Below are 23019 nucleotides of genomic sequence, written 5' to 3'. Positions count from 1 at the left end.
ACCAAATTGTTAAAATGGTAGGTATATTTTTTTATGGAAAAACCATGAATGAAATTGTATATTGGTATTGTTGGATCAATTGAATTAATATATAAAATAATTTCAGCCTAAATGTTCATATGTCAAACGCACATGTGTCCTTACGACATTTCAAAGTGCACACGTGCTTTAAAGACAGTTTAAAGCGTTGTCATTAAATATTTACACTATATCTCCACTGGTTTAAAACCAATATCAAGTGGCTATACGTGTCAATATAATAAAAAGTAATGTATGTACCCGTGATAAAAGCAACACTCTATTAATGAATTCATATAAAGTACAACGTGTATATACAGTGTAGTATGCATTGAGATATTAATAAGATGCCTTAATTTTATTCACAGTAGTCCGACAACATACAATAACCCAGTTACTGTAATTATAAATATCAAACGTCTTCATAAGATTCTCTCAGCAGCATATGGATGTGTTCATGTTCTTAAGATAAATAATACTAATTATGTCATTATTATGCCATTATAGAACACTCCCTGTGGAGCATTTGGACAAACAAGATTCGTTAGAGCGGATCGTTTTGCAATATAGTGTACGTGGTTGAAAGATTTTAGTTATTAAAATATCAGACATAACAAAATTCAACATTCAAAATGTTTTATACATAAAAAAATGGTGGCATAATATATTATACCACATGAAGTTGTACTTAGGCCTATTATGCTAGAATTTTGTCAATTGTATCCGCTTGAGTTTGAAACTAAAACGTTATTTCAAAAGAAGCAAGACAATAATGTAACCAGAAATTTTTAAAAAAAATAAATACTTCTTCGTCTTAAGCTCTGTCTACACTACAAACTAGTTTGACAATAAGTAGTGATATGACATCATCATGTCCATGGACACATCCTATTTTTTGTTTTGAAAAATTTGTCAGTTGAGACGTTCTTGCATGACAGGGCAGTCTTTCAATCTAGTTTGACAAAAAAAGTGTGATGTGCCCCCAAAAATGGTAGTGATATGATTTCATCATGTCCATATATGGGCACATCATATTTTTTGTTTGGTCACATAACGTTTGATAGTGTAGACAGAGCTTTATATACAGTACCTATTACTTGTGAAGTTTTAAAAATGTTTAAATCATTATGTGTTGCTGCCATTTGCCATTATTGAAATCAATAAATGTCCTTCAAATGAAAATCCTAAGCTAAGGTCTGTTATATTAAACCAATGTTAAAACCTAGTAGAAATTTAATACATCAGTTAACTTTACAGCTTACATTAATTCCTTGAATACTCATGTGTGCAATTCTATATAATATAAGAGGCACTTTTAGGAATCGGATATCGGTTTCAGATACATCACAAATAACCTCAAGAAATATATCGACGCAACGTAAGATTCATTGATATCACTAACGCAAAGTGGTGTTGTTTTCATCATCAACAGTGTGTTAACTTGAACATCGAACGCGTTTGTTATCGATTTTACTCATTTATATGCGTGGACGTACGTAAAGGGTAGTAATTAGTTGGCCGCAGACTCGGAAATCATTTCCATGACAACTTATTCACGTTATACCGTATCGATACTAAAAGATGACAAGCGTGGAAAACGTTACCATGGACACGCATTGACATATTTTTAACAAAATTCCGGTTCATCATCAATGATCAAATCTGTGACGCAATGATCTGAAACCAATCAATACTTACATGCTTGGTAAAGTACAGAAATGTAAAATTCAAGTATTCCACATGCGTCATTTAATCATAGAATTAATTATAGGAGTAACCAATTAATATTAGTAAATAAATTAAACAATCATGCATGACGACACAGCGATTAACTGTTATCCGTTATCCAATTATTTTCCACCGCGTAGAGAGTCAGTCCGGAGGAGAAATTTTTTATTTTTTTTTGTATACGCTCAAACCATCATTAGGCATGAAGTATTATATTGAATACGAATGGCATAGATATTTATATACGTCATAAGACTTTTAGGTCTTCCGGATACGCGACATTACCATGGTAACGTAAACTATAACAACTATTGGTGAATCAAATAATAATATATCTCCAAAATCGCTGCATTTCTGATTTGCTTTTCATATTGCCATTTGACATGAATTGATAGATATATCCCTTGTGTTTACACGAGTTACCGTAAATACCATTTTCATCCTTTATGACGTTAGTTAATACGTCAGTAAGATGATAAACTATGGAGGCAAAGTCATATCAATTTGACATTCATTTAGTTTGAATTTGTATTTTTTTTTTATATTGTACAGTATTTATGTCCCATTTTACGAGTTTTATTGTTTATGTTAACGTTAGATGTTTCCGAAACGGTGGTTTTTGTAGAAGAAAATTTGCTATAATAAGTTAAAATACCAATACAACTAAATAAAGCCTGAGGAATGTAATAATCATTATCATGATATAAAATCAATACTATAATAATAATTTCAATGCGGCTATTTGTTCTTCTCTTTCCACAAACTAACCGTTAAACAGGCTCAACGACATGTCAGAAGGTAGACCATTGTATTGATATTATTATTAGATTTAAAAGACATCATCTTAATGGTGTATATGTCATTAGCCAGAATAATATGTTTTATTCAATTGTACTATGCCATTACATTGTGCTATATGCTATTCCATTGTGTGTGCACATTATGGATTGTAAATTCTGAATTAAAGATAAAATGAATGAATGAATGAATGAATGATTGAAGGAAGGAAGGAAGAGAGGTATAAATAAGATAAAAGAAGAAACCTTGTATATAAACATACTTCATTTTTCATGATTGCCACTCGTTAGGACCTATTACAAAACAGAAATTGGAAATAAGAAACGAACGTGAGAAACAACAAAAACGCAATTCAAGACGCATAGAGATCTTTATTATAGTATAGTTTGCTGTTGGATCAAGTTATGATAGGCATATGATATATCATTGTTAAAAACACAACCTGATTATGTTTTAATAATGGATTTAGATAGTACACAAGGGAGGTTATATCGACCAGCGTTAAGTACCGTATGTTTATTATGCAGTACGAACAAGAGCTTTAACTAGTTACAATCACAGATAGGGAACAAGTAGAAGATATAGTTGGCCTACCTCTCTTATGAATGCATGTGAAAGTATATAGTAAGAGCAATCATGATTAATAAAATATGCATTTTGCTTATCATAAAAGATTTTGAAATATAATGAATTTGTATTAAGTTGAAAATGCATAGTGGTATTGCTGATTGATTATTAAACATACCATTAAGGTATATCTTATTGAAGTTCGTCTTAATGTCATCATCTGTGGATAGCTATTGTTGAAACCCATCTCGTGTCAGCAACTACCTGTCTACCTCCTGCCATTGAGTCACTTGCAAGGACACTTGTTTCTGGTAGGTTTATCAACGGTAAAAGTTGGTTTCAGGCTTACATGCCTTGGTATAATAAGTGTTAGCTCTTACATTTTTGTTAAAAGCCCAATTCTTACGCTACTATCCTGGTATAATAGTATAGAAATCAAATCACAAAACATTTGTGACTCTATAACAAGACTTTCATCAGCTTATGCAAAATATGTCTGTACTAACTTTGTGAACACATTCCTATGATACTTGAGACATCTAGATACAGTATATAGTACCGATAATTAATTTATTGTTTCATGGAAAATTACATGAAGAATCACAAACATCCACAATATTCTGTAAAATCTGAATGCAAATATTACTACAAGACTATTTTAGGTAAACTACTTTCGGAGAAAGACATAAATGCATTAATTCAAGATTTTATGCATGATTTTCGATGAAAATTAATCCAACAAGGTTGAGAATTATGGATTCCTCCATGATTAGTGTAGGCACAGTATACATCCAGAGTGACTATATAGCCTAAGTATCTTTTCGTGGAAATAACGAGAAAACATCCTGATGACTTACGTCACTCACTGCAAACATAATGATTATAATATTTGACCTAATCCAATTATTATACTATATTCATAATGCACAAAATGTAATTAATGAATAATTAATAAGAAACAACAAGAAACCTATGTGCTTTAAATTACTGTTTAAAAGGTGTGACGCAGTGTCCACCTGTAGTACAGTGTCCACCTGTAGTACAAACGGTCGCACTGTCCACCTGTAGTACAAACTATTTTCACGAAGATTAAAAGACCATTCCAAAGCGAATTAATGTGGGGAACAGGAAATATCATATACTTGTAACAATACGTTACAAAGACAGGGCTACTAATTCTCCCCCTCTTTTTTTTCAATTGTTGAATTATCGATGCCATATATCAAGGAGATTGAATAGTAAATAATTGAGATTGAAGAAGATGAGTTATTTCAGTAATTACTTTGCATTGAAAATATGACTTGTATGCCCATGTATGGATATAATAGGGCCGGCAATAGTGTTAACCTAACGTATTATGTGTGTTAATTTGTTTTCGCTAATGCTTAAATCGGCCACGATTTCAGATTATTGAAAAACAGAGAGCAATGGAAAGAAAATGAGCATGCGCATTGTGAAGATAATACACCCGATTCAAAACGAGAACAAAACAAACATATTGCATGTATATTTATTTATCAGCGATAATAAAATATAAAATTACTTACTTGTTACAGCATTATGATAAGAATCACCAGCGTAATGATTTTCGCCAGCCATAATCAGATGTACGTAACTCCAGCACTAATAATGTCCAAGTAAATAAAAAAGGTGATCACGCTTGGGCCTATGGCTGTGAGTGATAAATTTACGTCGAGTGTACAATACGAAGGCTTATGATTGTCCTAAGCCATGAAACAAGACAACAGACGTGAATCTGCCTTCATTGGCAGGAAAAGTGAGTGGGTCTCAAACGATGTACAGGTGCTTTGATTATAATTAGTGCAATTATGATAATGACAGGAAAGTAAATGCGCACAAAGAAATGGTGTATACTGTTACGAATGCCTCATCCATTGATAATAAACGTTCATTTCGGTTCATTTTCAGACATAGTTAATATTCGGTAAGTACCATTGTGAAAATGGGTAGGTTGTGTGAATGTCTCCGTACGCATTATGCAATTAATTGCAGTGTCCTGATTGGATACCGGGTATATTATTAATCTTTACAATGTTTACCGATTGAAATGCATGAAGATTTCATTATAGAATATACTGTGTTTACAGACGAATACGTTAGTAAACGAGCACGCGGCGTGTACGATATCTAAGCCTATACTGTGTTTACAGACGGATACGTTAGTAAACGAGCACGCGGCGCGTACGATATCTAAGCACGCGGCGCATACGATATCTAAACCCACGCGATGTGTGAAAACCTGACGTTTTGCACGACGCAATGTTACCAGGTACTTATCGAGAACCATTGGATTTCGTGACCCTTTGGGAAATCAATAGCTCTCTACAAATAATTAAGCTTAGCGATCTAAGATGATTTTCAACCGAAGCGGAACCTTTGTGTGAGAGCAAACACTATCAGATTTTTAGATTATATTTAAAATGTATGTACTCAGAGTTTATGTCACTATTATAAATGTTAAACGAAGGCTATTTAAACCCAACTAATATTATATAATAATACAATTATCTATGGTATGTCAACTATTATGAAATTTTAATTATTACTATTCCATTATTCAAACAAATGCTTGTTTTGTCAACCGCGATGAATTTTATTTTGGTTTAGACTAATTTGCTTTACAATATTAATGTCAAATTGCTCCTTATCTTGCGGTTAATCAGCTTGCGGTTTAAGGTGTAATTGAAAAATTCACCTCATGAGGTGGATTTTTGAAACAGCAAGTTTATCTCAAAATTTACACCACACGCGACCATTACACGTGTAAATTTGTTCCGTCCGAACGGGTAAGTTAGTTACTACCAACCAAATTCTTGTGGAAAACGGGGTTTAAGCGATTCCGCTCGAGAAAAATACACCGATAATTATCTTATTTAAATCGGATAATTATCGGATAAATCTGATAATTTTTACCCTTTGACCTGAAGCACAAAATGTTGGGTTGTGTTTGGGCACTTGGTTGTTCGGTTATGTCTGATAATGCGCACTTTACTTTTTATTATTTATCTGATTAGTTAAAAAATTACCGATAATTTTGTTATGGCTGCGAAATGGCCTAAGAGACACCCTTTTCCAAGAAGGACTTTAAAAAACAAACGAAGGGCAAATAACATTTAATATTAACGGTCAGTCTCTAATCAGTGGACACCACCTTCATTAAGGTTGGGGGGAGGGAGGGGGAATCAGTTAGTAGGTTTTAATTTCTTTACTTGTCTTTCGTACATTAAACTGATGGACCTTTTTTCGTATCGTAAAATTAATTTGATGGCACTTTTTCATACCGCCGTAATGGCTCAATCAATCTAAACTGTATTCGTTTCAAGATGAATGCTTGCGTCATCATGTAATAACATGCTAATCATTATTACTGTTATCTCACAAAAACAATAATTCAGATTAAACTCTACTCTGTACAGTTTGCATACATATTTTACAGGATTATCATCATAATACTTTAATTCCTTTAAATTTGAATACACTATAAATCCACTTGTAGACTACGGTACGTTAACAAACAGCAATTATTTAATAAAACACACCACTAAAAAAAATCAGTGGCTAGGAATACTGAGACTGCTCAAGGGCAAATATACAAACACATTCATAAACATTGTCTTCAGGATAAGGTTGAGTGCAAAAAATAAATATAAAAAAAGTTAAAAAGCCACCTGGTCGGTCTTAAAATTGATGGTGAATGATGAGTTGAGATACGAGATACGAAATACGTGTCTATCAGCGTAAAGAAAATCACGTCGGTTTATGCGTGGCGGTCGTCGTTTCTACTGAGCAAATTCGTTTGACGAAACGAAAGTTTCAGCTCATACGCATGCGTATTCATGTTTCAATCCCTCTCTACGCATGCGTATAAGCTGACGCTTTCAATTCGAGCGAACAAATTCACCTAGTAGAAATTAGAATGTGCACTTCAGATACTTTGTCTTTTTTAGTGTTATGACGATTTACAACGCTGTAATAAATTCCTTTTCTATGAAGTGGTTGAATGGCACTCGTGTTTAGTAACAGCAGAGACTTTGACTCTGAACGCATTAAGAAGCTGGAGTGCGTATGCATTTAAAACACTATCGTTAAACATTGATATATTATACATTAGAAAATGGGTCTGGATTGTACGATGTTTACATAAAACTTCAGTTCAATTACAGATAAATGTTACACAATCACTCAATCTTAAGCGAAGTAGATATATTTTAAATGTATGTATTCTGGATGTATCTACGTTCGAAGGGGATTTTTGATTTCAACAGTTGGTGCATGTTCCATAAATGTTCCCAACAAATAATATATCATATCATAATACACGAAGGTTTCTTTCATCAATAATGTTATACTGAGGTAATTTATGAATTCGATCAGCAGAAAATTAAAGGCGCACGTCACAAACGGTATTGGAATGCTTTGAAGAAACGTTAAATGATATGAGGCTTCTAAGATATGAAAGCTAAAGAAAAATTCTTTGACTTAAAAACAACAAAACACAGACAACGTCTATTCAAACAAAAATATTATCTCTGACGTCTAACTTCATCAAAAGACATATTATTATTAATTGATAAACAGCACTTCACGAGAGCGCACCTCCGGCGACGTCTAACTCGAGCGGACTAAAAATATATAAGGAATCTTACTCAGTATTAGGTTAATTTTCCCTTTGAAATTATTAATAAAGATAATAAGCGTATTGTCCTGTGGGCTAAGAAAATCTATGAATTTGCCAAGATATTTCGTTTGCGGATATCTTGATGAAGAAATATTGAATGACATACGGCTAGTATCGATGCTCCAACTCAAATTTGAGTTAGTTAGTATTTAACGACCGACCAACCGACCGACATAGTGGGCTGTCTAAACATCGTTACACTTATTTTGCAAAACTGTAATTTGAAAAAAAAAATGTGTTGGACGAAGTTCACTTACAACACCACCCTTTATGAATTATTTACATTTTTTGTTTGTTAATGTGTTTTTATTTACTTTATATTCACAAAGGGACGCTCATCAAAATGGAATGACGAAGAAGAAGACATTTACAGAATGGGCAAACCTGACAAAAATGAAGCCGTAAGATAAAAAGACGACGACTAATTGATACGGCATGTAAAGGCTAATTTACACAGACGAGCGGCAACGGTAATAACAAAATAGAATATTGAGACACAACCGACCAACGACACGAATAAAATGGCGCGAAATAGAAGAACGCGTTATGTCTAACGACGATGAAGCGTACAGTGTAACATATTGTATACATATTCCAAATATGTAGCCATGTGTAAAAGGGGCTTTCACACATGTTCCGGCACGCACGGTTTCGGTCCGCCGCCGGCAAATCAAGTCGAACGTCAATGTTTTGTTTTCACGACACTCCACGCAGTCATGCGCAAATCAATATGGACAACAACAGGTGTGAAAGACACTTAACTGTTTATGTATGTAGCAAAACAAATTTGACTTTTTTTAAAAACCTTTCAATACTTATGGAACAGATTTACATTCGTTTATTCCTCGACATTTTAGCATACAATTTATTATAAATTATCTGTCATATAAAGTGTGTACTATTCCAATGATCATAAAATACAATTTACTATAAAATGTTATCATACATCTATTATTCTATATTACAAATAGTATCTATTAACATATTAAATTAAATCTTTATTTATATAGTTTCAATTAATCTTTTCTTTTATAGTATTCTTCTTCTTCTTCTGGTATTATGTCTGCTTGCAGACGTTGATGAGGCTTTGTCTTTGTTTGTTGGTATCATGTCTGCTTGCAGACGTTGATGAGGCTTTGTTCTTCAGAGTTCCCCGTTATAACTTATATTCAGTTTGAATGACATTGTTGTTGGTGAGCTGAGTGTTATTGATTGTGGAGAGATAGTCAACTGTTGAGAATCTTTTCTTCTATATAACTTCTTCTGTTGGTATTATGTCTGCTTGCAGACGTTGATGAGGCTTTGTTTTCCAGAGTTCCCCGTTATAACTTATATGCAGTTTGAATGACATTGTTGTTGGTGAGCTGAGTGTTATTGATTGTGGAGAGATAGTCAACTGTTGAGAATCTTTGCTTCTATATAACTTCTTCTGTTGGTATTATGTCTGCTTGCAGACGTTGATGAGGCTTTGTTCTCCAGAGTTCCCCGTTATAACTTATATGCAGTTTGAATGACATTGTTGTTGGTGAGCTGATTGTTATTGATTGTGGAGAGATAGTCAACTGTTGAGAATCTTTTCTTCTATACAACTTCTTCTGTTGGTATCATGTCTGGTTGCAGACGTTGATGAGGCTTTGTTCTCCAGAGTTAGTTCCCTGTCATATGCATTTGGAATGAAATTGTTGGTGGTGAACTGAGTGTTATTGATTGTGGAGATATATGCTAAACGTTGAAGCCAACGACTTCTTCCTTCTACTTTTTCACATAGTGTCAACAGTTGTATTTCTTCTTTCCTTATTATATGTCCGAGATATTTCAGTTGTCGCCTCTTAATTTCTTTTTAGCAGACTCCGTTGATAATTGCATCTGTTGAAAATCTCTTTTAAGCATTCTTCTAAAAAATTATGTCTCACATGCCTCTATGCCTATTGTTATATCTTTGTTTATTGTCCAGCTTTCACAGGCATATATATTTAGCTTATGTATGTTTTTATGAGTTGTACTTTCTTAGCCATATCAACATTTCTGTTTTAAAGTGTAAATCTCTGTTTTAAAGATGCAGTTCTTCTGTTATAATATGACCAAGGTGTTTGCTCTACTTTATACCATTTACTATACATGTTGTTTTCTAAGTATACTGAACTACATTTGTCACAGCATCCACATAGGCACAATTAGATATTGAATACAAGGCACATTGATGAATAGCTATACAATAGTGTAAATAATGAAATAAAACAACTTTCTAGATGTGATTCCTATTAAACTTTAGGTAAATCTTGATATACTATGTATATATTTTAGTAGAGATATGGTTTATTGATTATTGAAATATATATTTATACTGGGTAACCTCTTCAGTCAATGACTGGTCTCCCAGAGGGCCCAGTTGGTGATCAGTGGCTGTGATGTACTAATACACCGGGGTAACCCCCTACTCATCTCGAAAGATTTACTAGGTTCTTTAAAGTGCACACGAGCTAGATGTGTACACTGGACCTACGGTTTATAGTCCTTATCCGAGAAGACTCGTTCTACCACCAGAACCATGGAGTGAGTGAGCCTCGAACCCCTGCCGTTGTTATGGCTAGGTAATGACGGTTCCACTGTCTTAACCGCTCGGCCACTGGTTTCAACTACAAAATCGGTTCTACATGTCTTGTTTATTCGGCTCTGTAGTAGACTCCAATACATCTTCATTGACTGTTGTATCACAGTTCTCGCTTTCCATCATTTCAACTTGACATTTAAATGTTTTACTCTGCTTTCGACCTGCCTTGCGAACATTTGACTGGAACTCATCGAAACGTGTGAAATCTTTTCCGGACCATCTATTCCAGACAAGCAGACGATATCTATTGTTGCCAACTGCAGCATTTCCTTTAAGTTTTTCCAACGATACCATTTTATCAGGGCCAACTGCGAGTAAAGTTTCTGATTTGCCTTTTACAAAGAATGATGACTTTTCTAATGACATACATGCAATAAGCTCGCTACTTCTACGGTTATACAGAGTATCAACAATATTAATAACCATTGTTTCTCCACTTTTTGTCGAAACCCATAGGGTATTTTCAACCACATGTATCGAAACTATCTTGGTCTTACAAGGATTTTCCTGTCGTTCAACAGTTTGACTTCTAGGACGCATACCATTTGGAAAATTATTTGGCGAATTTGGAAGAGTAGAGCATTTTTTCTCAGATCCATTTTCGACTGAAAAATACACCCAGTCAATATAAAATTCATTGTTATCTTCTTGGATGGAACATACACGCGATTCCCTGTTACCTTGCAATATCAACCTTGGATGACTGGGTTTTGTCGTACGGTTTGAAAGCTCTTCTTCAGGCAGTACACTTAATATCGATTGGGCTGTTTTCTCTTCACACTTAAACATATCAATATTATACCTACTAATAACATCAAATTGCAGAATGCGTGACGATCCATCACTACACCAAACTTGACCATTCCTATGGACCAATATTTTAATATGGTTTGATGAGTTTGGGTAAACTGTCAGATATTCCTTTATCAAACTCATAGAGTTGACATTCACGATTCTGATGGTGTTTCCAGAACTAATCCAAAGTTCTTCGTTGTTTTTAGTGAGGACCATGGCTCTGCATGGACTGTTTCTGTATGAAACTCCAAATTGTCCAACTACAAATAGTGTTTTCATGTCTCTTATTTCCAATTTCACAGTACCGTCTTCATTAAAATCTAAAGAACTATTCACAATGACTAAACTTCCATTTTCACGACCAGCAAATGTGTAAATGTTTTCGTTTTCATCCTAAAAAAAGTAAAACAGTATATCAATATTTGTTTATTGTTATCAATTTATTGTTTTCTAATTGTTTAAAATTAAGGTATGATTCAAAATGCTTGTCTCTTCCAATTTCTCTGAAAAAGTCAATCCTTGTAAGACAATAATAGTGTTGATACATGTGGATGAAGATACCTTATGGCTTCCACAAGATGTGGTAAAACGATGGTGAGAAAAGGAGTAGAAAATGAGTAGAAAAATGAGCTTGTCAGTGACATTAGATAATTATGAGAGGTTTTCAGTTGAATAAAACTGGAAAAAGTAAAGAGGCACATGTCTTATGTACTACTGTACTTATAGAAATAGAAGACAACAATTATACATAAGGCGGTAGGTGAAATCGTTTAAAAGTACCATTACACTCAGGTATAATCCCACTTTGGGTCTAATCCCACCCCCTACTTTATGTCTTATAAACAGGTATATCCCCCAGGTATAGCCCTAGTAGTGACTTTTGGTCTTGATGTAGATTTTTTTCTAGCCAGAAATGCTTACCAATCATTTTTTCCTGAACCAGGGTTTCTCCGGGTATTGTCCCACCCCCAGAATTTGGTCCAATTTTGTGTTCTAGCGGGGTAGTATTATACCAGAGGATATAATGGTATATGTAAAACTGTATATTATTCTAATATCCAACCTTTAAGTTGAGAAGAGAGCAGACTGGAGAATCCATCTTAAATTCATGTGGTGAATCAACAATAGAGCCATCCTTTTGAGTGTAATAAAATTGAAGATGCTCCTAAAAAAATAAATATTAAGAATAAATAATATGCTATGTTTTGAATGTAACAAAGAATTTCTATCCTGCAGTCACAAATAAAAGTCACAGTTCTTAAGTTAAATGTGGATTAAACTTCTTTTAAGCTTTGTCTACACTATCAAACTTGATGTTACAAAAAATGCGCCCATATGTGGACATCATGATGTCATATCACTACCATATTTAAGCTTACCACTACCATATTATATATGGGCACATCACATGATTTTGTCAAAATAGTTTGATAGTGTAGACAGAGCTTTAAACTAAATAAATTTGGGTTATGTACAGATTTGTTAGGTTAGAGATGTCCAGCAAAGCTTGCAAAACTACATCACTGTGGCCAAAAACTAACCAGTTTCTACTTTTTTGCAGTAAAAAGTCAATTAAATTAAAGAAAATTTAGATGACATGTGCATGGTAGCCATAGATCAGTGTTTACAGTACAACAGCATGGCTTTTAGGCACTTCTACCGTTTTTTGCAATGTAGACATCTTCGAAAGTGATTGACATGCACAAATATAAAAATGTGTTGAGTAAATTTGTTATATTTTCCAATATTATAACCAATCAACTTACATTAGTTCCAAACCATATACCACCATGTCCTTCAACCATACAGTTGACCTTTGGCCCAGGGCAATGAATAATTAATGTTTTTGCAGTATTCATATTCACCACACGGCAGCAACGTCCTTCTACATTGTCACTGTATGTCCAAATCCAGAGAAGAGAATGTTCCTAAAATATAGAACACACAATAAGAATCAATAAATAAATAATGTTTAGGCACATTGTCTGCACTAGCATTAGAACCATAAAGATCAATTAAGTGTCTGCCTGTTTCTATCGATTTGAAAAGCTAATGATTATCAAAAAGTTCTAAAAGGTCCTAAAATTAAAAAAATCAAATCATACCTTTGATGAAAAGGCACAGCTGATGACATCATCATTGTTGTCAACATCGTGAATATCTCTCAAACATAGAAAGCTGGGATCTTTCATTCTTTCAGAAATCTCTCCCGAGCTTGGTCGATCTACAGGTTTACTCTGCCAAGATGCCTTCATGAGATCTTCCAAAAATGGAAAACATGGCTCCTGGCAAAACTCTATGTACTTGAACTTGGGTCGTTCACCTTGTCTTATCTTATTGCGTACGTCTAAAGATGACTTAAGCTCAACCAAAGGCCAGCGACCAGACATCAAGTTATAGATAAGCATACCGAATGAAAATATATCACTCTGCAACAATAAATCAAAAGAGAATTAACCGTGAACATTACACAGAAATTATCAAAGAATTATAATTGATTATAAGTAATTAACAAGTGAGTTTTGACAAATTGCCAAAGTCAAACAAAATATTGTAGAAACTCATATAAAATATAAAATACCTGTTTATCAAATGTTCCTCTTGAAATTTCTGGAGCTGAGAAGGCAGGATTGCCTGCTTCACCCTCTGCTTGATGTAAAAAGCTAATTTTGGAAATTCCATAATCTGCAATCTTGATATTTATTGGATCTTCTGACGCTAAAGACCATACCAAAACATTGTCAGTTTTCAGGTCACAATGAATAACATTCTTCCCATGCATGTACTCCATGGCAGCAACAATCTGGTGTGCAATTTTGAAGGTAATTGTCCTCTCCAATATACATCCTTGTAATCGTGATCCAAATTTAACATTTTGCTTTTTATTGTCAAGTTGTTTTTCTAGTAAAGATTTCAGATCTCCAAGTGGTGCACATTCCATGGCAAAGCACACTCCTCTAATTGACACGCCAACTAACTGTACAATACATGCATGTTTTAACCGAGTCATTGTAGCTACTTCACTTCGGAGATTAGCAAACTTTGATACGACTTCAATCTTTAATGCCGATATTTTATCAGATTCATGCATTGATGATCCGCTTGAAGGCGTCGAACTGACTGAGCTGCAACAAGAATTACAAGAAGATGTACGACTGTGGTCGAAAGCATTACTGCATGGAGTAATCACAAAATCTTCCAGGCCTTGCTTTGATAGAAATCGATCAACATTTATAAACTGCTTTACTGCTAGTTCTTGACCGTTGTGTTCACATTTGAATACAGAACCAAACCCTCCTCGGCCTAGACGATCATCCTTGCTGACTTCAAATCCTTCAGGGTCGAGAGCAGCAACTTTCAGGTCAAGCATGTATATGTCTGGAATGATCATTTGTAATGATATTGCACCATTATGTTTCCTGCAATATGCTTCTTTAACATTGGTAGCAGTGAAGACACAGTCGTCAAAGTTGAAGAACTTCTGATGGGTAATGTTACTGGATGCATACACAGAGTCTTTACGCTTGTTGGTATCACAAACTGGACATGGGATAAGAATTTCCATAATGTTTTCACCATTCATCTCATTAATTCCCATAAGTCCTGAAAACAAATGTAAATATTGTGCTTTTAATTCATTCATTCTTTTACTTAAGATATAATCCATATCAATAAAAGTAAACTTATTTTTTTTTTAAACAGTGAAAATTAGACTTATTCTTTGCTTAAACAAAAATTTCTAAAATGCATTATTTCAATATATTATTTATTAATAAAAATATTAAGTTTTTAATAAATACTGACTTTGTTCTATAGTAACCTTAAGGTTTCCTTTTTAAAATCAATATTTCTATGAATTGGTATACTGCATTTTGAAATAGGGGTGGATGTACAAATTTTAAGTGTGCTGAATATATTATTATGCATTGTAGGGTGCAGACACACTGGTTTTGACCATTAAACTGTATGTCACATCATCTTAAAATAAGTTTCTTTCTCTTTTTCAGAGTTCAACAAACTTCATTCAAATTCATTCTAAATCTTATATATATTTATAAGAAATAAATAAATGTAATGAAAAATATCCGACTTTATTTTGTTAAGATCATACCTGGAAAAACATCCTGAATGAGGTTATTAATATGATCTACAATGAAGCCAATGGCAGAGAAGTCAGAGTCTTTTCTTGTAACACTAATCATAATAGCTGGTGTACCACTCAAAGTTGCTGATTTCACAATAAAGGTACCACCGTCTTCTAACACCACAAGGCCTTCTTGCCAATAGAACTCTTGCCTAGTTTTGCTACCTGTTTCAGGAGACCTTTTACGACTATTGAAAATACAAACAGGTCAATGTAAAACTAACTAATCTTCCAATGAGTAACGCTTTGCAGAATTGAGGCAATTTGGCATGAGCAACTTGCAAATGTATTCTTATTAACACAAAAATGGAATGATTTTTTTAAAACCTATTTATCACTTGACATCTGTAGCAAAAGTACCACAAATATTACAACCGACATTATGATTTCAATGATTTATAAATAAATTTAGAAATAATAAATCATAATTTAAATTGAAATACAATTGTTCTTTTAAATGACTCAACAACAATATTTAGTTTGTGCTTAGTCAATAACAAGGTTTTGCAATCTTACGAACACGATAACGATACATCACACATTTTTTAAACTTTTGAGCAGAACTTCATTTCGTAAAGCGTATTTCGTGTTGACTAATATCAGCAGTACAAAACGAATATAGTTTTTGATCTATTTTGCACATTTTGCATTGAATCCAGAATGATTATGATTATACATCATATGCTCATAGATAAGTTATTGAAAGTAATTCACTAAAAATGCAAGGTCAATTTTGTGATGTATACGTTTTCGTTATCGTAGAGTTGTGAATCCTCCCGAATTCTATAGATGCACTAAAATGTATCTTTTATGTCATTCACTACTGGCAAGTGATTGAAATATTGTGAGTAGTTATTATGTGAAGAAAAAAAAAATAATATTACTTTCTTCTTGTCAAGCCAAATTTTCTGGCTCGTCTTGTACACATTGCCCCACGGTCACCAGCCTGTAGGCTTATGATGAGCTTGGAAAGGAGCCGGTTCCAGAATCCAACAGGAATGTACGCCATCTTATAGATTCTTTTTATTTCATTTCGGCTTCCAGAATCATGCTCTACAGTATGACCTGGCTCCTGGCTGGGTAATTTACATGGCACTAACAGTCTAAAATAACAATACATATTTTACAGTTTAATGATAAACAATGCTTAAAATGAAGAAACAGGTAATCTTAAAATGTTAAAGATATCCTTGTACACAATTCTATGTCAAGGTTTCATAAAAAACAGTACATTAACAATACATATCTTTCTTATTCTTTTGCTTAATAACAGCAGTATACTAACTGTATGAGACCTCAGTGTAATGGAGGGGACAAAGGCCTTGGTTTAGCACTCCTAGGGGGCCCTCCAACACTAGATAGTTGCATTGGGCTACTCATTTTTTGGAGCCCCTTAAGCTTTGCGACCTCTTGCCAGTGAGCACTCAAGCACTTACAAATGCTGGTATATTTGATATTTCATTTGATAGTATTTTTCTCTTTTCTTGTAGACAAATTGTAATAAAAAAGATAAGGAATGACTTTGATTTTTTTGTTGCAATAGTTTAAAAAATATATAAATATGTAACTGAATAATTGCATGACATAGAGCCTTTAAGCTAAGTCCATTATGCAAGAATTTACCTACAAACCTACCTTCTCTCATCTATCCTGATAGCAATTTCAAATTTAGCCAACAAGTGTAGATACTGGTCAAACCAATCATCATTTTCTTTAGAGCTCAGATATCTTTCCTTTACCTCCTCAATTTTAATTTTTCCATTCTGAAACATAGTTTTAGGAATTTTGAGTACTATACTCAACATCTTTGACAACCAGGCTGGGCTTAAGAAATATACTGTGTCCATGCTGTTTATATTGTCATTGAAATGTAAAACTGTTCCAGTGTCACATAGAAATAACACAGCTAAAAAGAAAAGAGTAGAACATTAAACACAATAAAAAATATAATAAATTTAGTGATAAAAAAAAGGAGGAGATTCACTGAACAATTTCAGAATTAAAACAAAGTTAACTCATAATAAGGAGACAAGATGAGAATTTGACATTTTGATGCATGTGATCATTATTACTTTTTAAAATACTGTATACTGTATACAGAACAAGTTGTGCTCTGATTCCTGATAGTGATCAAATAGATTTAATCCTCAACATGGGTTTTGTCTCTCTATTTAGAGTTTACCCTTTGTTTTAATTAATTGTATATTTATAAAAGTAGTTTGAGATGTTATTTATTTTGTATAAATTTCATACTCATCCAACAGCGATTAGCTCGCTTACAGGATGGATAAACTACCGTATTATATCATTTATCGTGCGTATAAATTGTTAAATTGTTGAGTTGAAAGAGTTGTGAGTTACAACCCTGGCACTAGGTTAGAAATGAACTCTGGACCTTAAGATTGGAAGGCAAGCATGTTAACCACCAAGCTACAGCTCAACTACAAAAAAATGGTATGATTTCTTTCTATTTCATTTCACAAAAAGAAAGTATTGTAGTGATTGTAATAATATATTGAGAAATTGATTTGTGTTTGTTGAAAAACTGATCAAAGTTCACTGGTCCTTTGAATGGTAAACATAAATGTCACCAAAACATAAAGTACCAGATCTAAAATTAGAAACTTTGATAAGTGGTTTTATGATGTACTGAGGTTGTTTTACAACGCGATATTTTTACATTGTGCAAGGAGGTTGTTATCATAATAGAGACCTGATTACGTATATATGGAATTTTAATTATCTGCAAGATGTGTTACGTTTTTAAAACTAATATATCCTTATTTATTCCTGATTTTATGAGTGGAGTAGAAAGAACTGTTGACCTTGAGATCAAAAGGCAAGCACATTGATCACCGAGCTATATATTCCTCCACTATAGTATACTACCCAAGTTATATTATTTACTGTGTAAAGTTCATGGTGCTGTTTCCTTCCATTTGATTGCTTGTTTTCTTCAAAAGTTTTGTTGAATATCACGAATGTCTAAATTGTTTTTGTCTTTTTGTTATTTGTAGATTCTTGCCTATGTATATTACATTATATGTCTTTCAGCCCTATCGATGGTGACGTATGGTCACTGTTGGGTGATGAAATAAAATTAACAAAAAGAAAATGACTTGAATCATTTTTAAATAAAGTGGATGAGTTCAGTACATTTGAATTGTATGGTCAATAAAAATAAAAATAATTACCATTTCGAAGCTCCTCATCTGTTTCAAGATCAAGTCGATGTATTTGGACAATGTCAGTCAAACTAGCTTCTGTCAGGTAAGGTGGGCGATGAGATTTTATCAACATGGATGCCTCTTCTTCAATAATATTTCTCAATAAAACATAGCTTCGTGGAACCTATGGAATAAAAGAGAAATATTTCTGAAAGCAGAACTGAAAAATGCAATATCTTTATATTTTAATAATCTGTAAATAAAATAAAAATACAATATCCAAATGTTTTACTTAAGCAAATTAGATTTTATTTTTGTTTTAAGCTGTCAGCTCCTCCCTCCCCTTAACCCCATACTTCACTTCATCTCAGGCAATTTTTTGTGCCTTTGAAATGTGCCCCCTCTTATACACAATGCAAGATCTGCTCTTGTTTATAGTGCATCAATGTTTGGTTTGATATCCAGAAAGGTTTTTTTTTTTAATAGGGAGGTTTCGCAATCTTACGAATACGATAACGAAAACGGATACGTCACGCACACATATTCGTTTTTTGTAAGCCAGTAAAAATAAAAACGAAATATTGATGGCGTCGTCCAAAATATGACTGCGGTAAATTTGAGCGAAGCGCAAGTACGTGTTTCTTGGTGCTTGGCTGCCTAGGCCTAGCGTAACATCAAAGCGAGTGAGGACTTTAAAAACTGCTATTTATCAAAATTGACCTGGTATTTTAGTAAATTACTTTAGTAAATTACTTTCAATAAAAGTATAATTATATTATAATCATGAATCATTCCTGATTCAAATGCAAAATGTGCAAAATAGACCCAAAAACTATACTCGTTTTGTAGTTACAAATATGACTGGTGATATTCGTCAACACGAAAACGCTTTACGAATATGAAATTTTTTTTTTCATTTCATTTCATTTATTTCAATATCATTATCGCAGCCTTAGCTGAATTACAAAGATATTTACATTTGTTCAATATTAAAATTTGTAAAAAAGTATAAAACCAATGATAAAAAAATATAAAAAAGGAGGAAATTTACACAAGAAATACAATACAGGAACATTCAAAAAGTTAAGCTTAAAATATTAAAATAGAAAAAAAAAACACCTAAAAGCATCAATAAAAATCGCAAAGCTGTACTGGGTGATATATACAGATTATTCATTTAGAAGCGAGATAAGGTATGGAATTGCACTTTTTCTATATCTTTCAACTCTGCATTTGGGTTGTTGATACTTTACACGTCTTAGTTTCATGTTACTTACATTCTTCACTGGAAACCATTTTCCAAAATGAATACTTTTTGAACAATTCAGAGCAAACTTATAGCATAGATTACGCCTTCTATCAGATAAAGTGTCTAAAGAAAGATCATTGAGTGCTTGGTCATAACATATGTAGTCATTACACAATATTATTCTGCAAGCCCTTTTTTGGACAGATTCTATCATATCACTTTGTTTCTTAGTGAGACTAGAATGCCATACTGGGACAGCATATTCAACACTTGGTCTTATGTAACTCTTAAATACATCTACAAGATCAAATTTCGGAAGATTGAACTTTCTTAATCTACATAATATATGCAGACGTCTGCTGGCTTTGGATACAATTTCTTTAACATTACGGTCCCATTTGAGGTTAGCTTGAATCCATAAACCTAGTAACTTAGTTTCATTAACGATTTCAATTGTAGCATTACCAATGAAAAGGGGTTCATGTTCATATTGATTTCTTTGAAAGTTAAAATACATAGTTTTACATTTAGTTGGGTTAAGTTTTAGTTTGTTTTCATTAGACCATACATTCAGTAAAGCAACATCATTCTGAATTGAGGAAATTACATCCTTTTTTACTATCTGTCCTATGCACAAATCATCTACATATTTCCAAGTTTTACATGGCGAGTCTTGCATGGCATCATTAATTAGAGCAAGAAAGATCATAGGCCCAAGGAGCGTACCTTGAGGGACGCCACATGTTAGATTAACACTCATTGATAAGGTGGATTTATAGCGTACTTGTTGGGTTCTGTTTGATAAAAAGCTAATTAACCACGGTACAATTTCAGGTCTACAACCAAGTGTTACTAATTTAGAAACTGCTATTGTGTGGTCAACACAATCGAATGCTTTACTAAAGTCAGTTAAAACTAACTGACCAACAGATTTGGGAATGTTACTACCTTCATAGAACACATTTAGTAGATCAACCAAATTATGGGTTGTAGAAAAGTGTTTACGGCAACCATATTGGTTGTTATCAAGATTTTTCTCGATATCTGTTAAGAGCCATTTTTTAATGAAGCCCTCAGCTACCTTAGCTAGGATACATGTAAGTGAGATTGGTCGAAATTTGTCAACCCTAGTACAACCATTTTCTTTGGGAACCGGAGTAACAATAGCATCCTTCCACATAGTTGGGACATGACCCTCACTGAGGGAGGCATTTAAGATATTAGTCATAGGGATGCTTAGTTCACATGCAAAATCTCTTATTAATCTGTTAGGCACATTATCAGGGCCCGGGGACTTATTTACTTTAACTTTTCTTAATTGATTGTACATTTCCCATTCTTTTACATTAGGGGGTTTATTAGCAGGTAAATACGTAGGGAGCTTACATAAATCAATACTAGGTCTGCTTTGGGAAGTTATAGCAAAATGGTTGTTTACAAAATTACTTATACCATGATAGTCATCCTGCGGAATATCCTCAACACTAATAAGTGGTTGGGGTTTAGTTTTATTAGCTAACATCTGCACGCCTTGGTGCCATTTATGGGGATTAGTGACTTTTAAGTTTAATAAACGTTCATTGTAAAAGTTCATTTTGTCTTTCTTGATCACTTTTTGTACCTTATTCCTATAGAATTTCCATTCCAGCGATTTAACATGATTAGTAAAAGCGTGTTGACGTTTCATTATAAGATCCTTTGCTTGTTGTGAAATCCATGGCTTATCAGTTGGATGTATCTTAATGGATTTAACCGGGAAGAAAGTGGGGGATCAGCTCAAAAGTTTCACAAATGTGTGACGTATCCGTTTTCGTTATCGTATTCGTAAGGTTGCGAAACCTCCCTATTAAGAGACAAAACAAAGATAACAATACTGAAGAGGAACTGAAGTAAATAAAAATGTACCAATCTGCCAATAATGTTTCCTTTTCCTTTTGGAAGTTTGAATTTGCTTGCAAAATCCAGTATGTCTTTCTTTAACTCTTTCATTCCCATACCCTGCAGGCTGGAGGCATCAACGCATCTGAACATTATGTTCTTTGGAAATCCAGAACTGTTGAAGTAGCGATCTCTGATTAGTGTGTACAGTTTCCTTTCATCACTTGATGGTAGTTTGTCCATGTGAGTTCCAACAATGATCACTTGGTTGTTCACAGATCTTGCCTATGAAAGAAATAGAGACTAAAATCCTATATTAGGAGTCAAATGGCCGGCATGTGCGACGTTTACTATACCTAATGACACAACAATATCAGCATGTTTGAAGGCTGACTCGCTCTTAATTCTTGTGGTGGAACAAGTCTTATCGAAAGGACAGTGTACAAAGTTTACCCGTTTGCACTTTAAAGAACCCAGTTCATCATTCCAGATGAGTAGGAGGTTACCCTGTTGACCTGGTTCACAAATAGCCCCTGTATCATGGTGATTACCACCTATCGGATAGGACAGTGATTAATTTATTATTGGTAATCATTGGACACAATTGTGCCTAAATACATAAAATAAAACTGTAGTAATAGGTGATATCGATTCAATACCATATACAATATAATTATTTTATAAATTGTCTCTCTTTTTCCATCTTGTACTGCTAAAACAACAACAAACTTTCACATCCAATCTAATGTTCAATTCTTTCTTTTAATAGGACAATCACTGGTAAAAATACATAAATTATTTACCTGAATATTCTGCAACCAAGGTCCTAGCTTATCAATGCCTTCTTCATCGTCTCTTACATCCCATACAAGGATAAACAGCGTATTAGTAGTCATAAGGCTCTGGTGAACCAAAGACAGCTCCGGAGAGCACTTCAGATCAAATATATTGAAAGAAACTGTTGTTCTTGAATTCTGCAACTAAAAATTACACAAAAGTACTCTAAAGCTCTGTCTACACTGTCAAACTTTATGTGACAAAAAAATGTGATTTGCCCATATATGGACATGATAATGTCATATCACTACCATATTTGGGAATTTTACTACCATATGACAAAACAATTTGATGTGCCCATATAGACATGATGACTACCATATTTAAAGCATATCACTAACATAGTTTTGAACATCACACGTTGCCTTTGAAGCTAGCAGTATGTTTAATGTAGTTTAAACACTAGAAAAACAGACCTAAAACCATGTAACATACTGTCACTTTTTTGCAATGAAAGAATTTGTGATGTAAAGCAAATATTTAAACACTAGGTATGGTATCAAGCATTGTTACCTATTATTAGGCTTT

General features: G+C 33.6%; 2 protein-coding genes across 2 annotated transcripts in view; both read right to left on the bottom strand.

Moving 5' to 3' along the window:
- Positions 1-5011, bottom strand: part of LOC140062660 (synaptotagmin-4-like) — a 31780-nt gene extending 26769 nt beyond the window's left edge. Inside the window, exon 1 of the mRNA XM_072108966.1 lies at positions 4659-5011. Within this exon, the coding sequence (XP_071965067.1) occupies positions 4659-4710 (52 nt within the window). The 5' untranslated portion in view covers positions 4711-5011. The remainder of the gene's footprint in view (positions 1-4658) is intronic.
- Positions 5012-9233: 4222 nt separating this feature from the next.
- Positions 9234-23019, bottom strand: part of LOC140061961 (leucine-rich repeat serine/threonine-protein kinase 1-like) — a 29081-nt gene continuing 15295 nt past the window's right edge. Inside the window, exons 13-23 of the mRNA XM_072107998.1 lie at positions 22458-22634; positions 21682-21939; positions 18555-18711; positions 16996-17266; positions 16245-16463; positions 15328-15548; positions 13798-14819; positions 13322-13645; positions 12983-13144; positions 12280-12381; positions 9234-11609 (exon numbers count right to left, since the gene is read on the bottom strand). Of these exons, the coding sequence (XP_071964099.1) occupies positions 10461-11609; positions 12280-12381; positions 12983-13144; positions 13322-13645; positions 13798-14819; positions 15328-15548; positions 16245-16463; positions 16996-17266; positions 18555-18711; positions 21682-21939; positions 22458-22634 (4062 nt within the window). The 3' untranslated portion in view covers positions 9234-10460. The remainder of the gene's footprint in view (positions 11610-12279; positions 12382-12982; positions 13145-13321; positions 13646-13797; positions 14820-15327; positions 15549-16244; positions 16464-16995; positions 17267-18554; positions 18712-21681; positions 21940-22457; positions 22635-23019) is intronic.

This window comes from Antedon mediterranea, chromosome 11 (genome assembly GCF_964355755.1).
Source record: "Antedon mediterranea chromosome 11, ecAntMedi1.1, whole genome shotgun sequence".
NCBI classification, from domain to species: domain Eukaryota; kingdom Metazoa; phylum Echinodermata; class Crinoidea; order Comatulida; family Antedonidae; genus Antedon; species Antedon mediterranea.
The sequence above is the reverse complement of the archived record's forward strand: the minus strand, read 5'-3'. Positions and strand labels throughout refer to the sequence as shown.